Source organism: Merops nubicus, unplaced genomic scaffold, assembly GCF_000691845.1.
Source record: "Merops nubicus isolate BGI_N331 unplaced genomic scaffold, ASM69184v1 scaffold34157, whole genome shotgun sequence".
In the NCBI taxonomy this organism is placed as follows: domain Eukaryota; kingdom Metazoa; phylum Chordata; class Aves; order Coraciiformes; family Meropidae; genus Merops; species Merops nubicus.
Window position 1 is genome coordinate 1746 of NW_008618922.1, and position 1396 is coordinate 3141.

Sequence of the window (1396 nt, forward strand, 5' to 3'; positions counted from 1 at the left end):
ACGCAGCCCCTGCCGCTGCTCCCCGTGGGTCCTCCAGTGGCGTGTCCTTCATCCCCTGGGCCACCCCGTGTCCTGGGGAACCCCCACCCAGGGGTGGGCGCTTCTCATCAGCCTTGCTGGGGCAGGCGCTGGGCTGTGGTGCCCAGCCGGGGGCAGAATCGGGTCCCCTTATCCAGGGGACGGCCACGGGGACCCTGGTGCAGGGTGCTGAGCTCTCCCCTGGAGGGCACGGCAGCGTGCCCACCCGCCTCCCGCCTCTCTGCCCGCAGAGTTTGCAAACCTGATCCAGCTGCTCTGGACCTCCTCCCCCAACGACAGCGTGAGCCCGTCCGAATTCAAGACGCAGATCCAGAGATACGCCCCCCGCTTCGTCGGCTACAAGTAAGGGGTGTCCGTGGGGGGGGTGCCAGGGGGGGAGCCCAGCCCCGGGCGCCCCTCACGGGCCGTGCCCCGTGTCTTGCAGCCAGCAGGACGCTCAGGAGTTCCTGCGGTTCCTCCTGGACGGGCTGCACAGCGAGGTGAACCGCGTGCTGGTGCGGCCGCGGGCCAGCACGGACACCCTGGACCACCTCCCGTGAGTGCTGGCCGGTCCCACAGGGGAGCTTGCCACCTGCAGAGCCAGCCCAGGCTGGGTCACAGGGGCTGGTGTCCCTGAGACACACCCAGCACCTCTCTGTTTCCCCATCTCTTGCAGGGACGACGAGAAGAGCCGCCAGATGTGGAGGAGGTACCAGGAGAGGGAGGACAGCCGCATTAGTGGTGAGCAAGAGGAGGTAAAGCTGAGCTGGGAGTGGGGCTGGGAACCAAAGATCTCACCCTGCTCTGTCCCATCCCCACCAGACCTCTTCGTTGGGCAGCTGAAGAGTTCGCTGACCTGCAGCGAGTGTGGCTACTGCTCCACGGCCTTCGACCCCTTCTGGGACCTCTCCCTGCCCATCCCCAAGGTAAGGGATCCCCGTGGACCTCCGGCCCCCCTTGCTCTGCCCACCCTGGCCCTGACCCACGCTGTGCTCCCACAGAAGGGCTATGGGGAGGTGACCCTGATGGATTGCCTACGGCTGTTCACCAAAGAGGATGTGCTGGATGGGGACGAGAAACCGGTACGTGGGAACCCCCACGTTCCCCGTGGGGCAGGGGGCAGATGGGTTTGCCTGGCTGCAGGCTGGGCCCCTTTCCCTCCACACCTCCTGTGTTACCAGGAGTGTGGGCTCGGGGTTTGGCAGGGCTGGCCTCTGCCCTCACCATCCTGCTGGTGCTGGTGTCTCCCACAGACGTGTTGTCGCTGCAAAGCCAGGACGAGATGCACAAAGAAATTCAGCATCCAGAAATTCCCCAAAATCTTGGTGCTTCGTATCCTTCGAGGGAAGGGATGGAGCCAGGGGGTGCTGGGGATGGG

At 65.6% G+C, this 1396-nt stretch overlaps 1 protein-coding gene across 1 annotated transcript in view; it reads left to right on the forward strand.

Annotated features, from left to right (window-relative positions):
* Positions 1-1382, forward strand: part of USP2 (ubiquitin specific peptidase 2) — a gene marked incomplete at both ends in the record, with an annotated part of 2393 nt that extends 1011 nt beyond the window's left edge. Inside the window, 6 exons of the mRNA XM_008943624.1 lie at positions 270-381; positions 464-574; positions 695-759; positions 841-944; positions 1020-1100; positions 1272-1382. Coding sequence (XP_008941872.1) covers positions 270-381; positions 464-574; positions 695-759; positions 841-944; positions 1020-1100; positions 1272-1382 — 584 coding nt within the window. The remainder of the gene's footprint in view (positions 1-269; positions 382-463; positions 575-694; positions 760-840; positions 945-1019; positions 1101-1271) is intronic.
* Between the last annotated feature and the right edge of the window lie 14 nt (positions 1383-1396).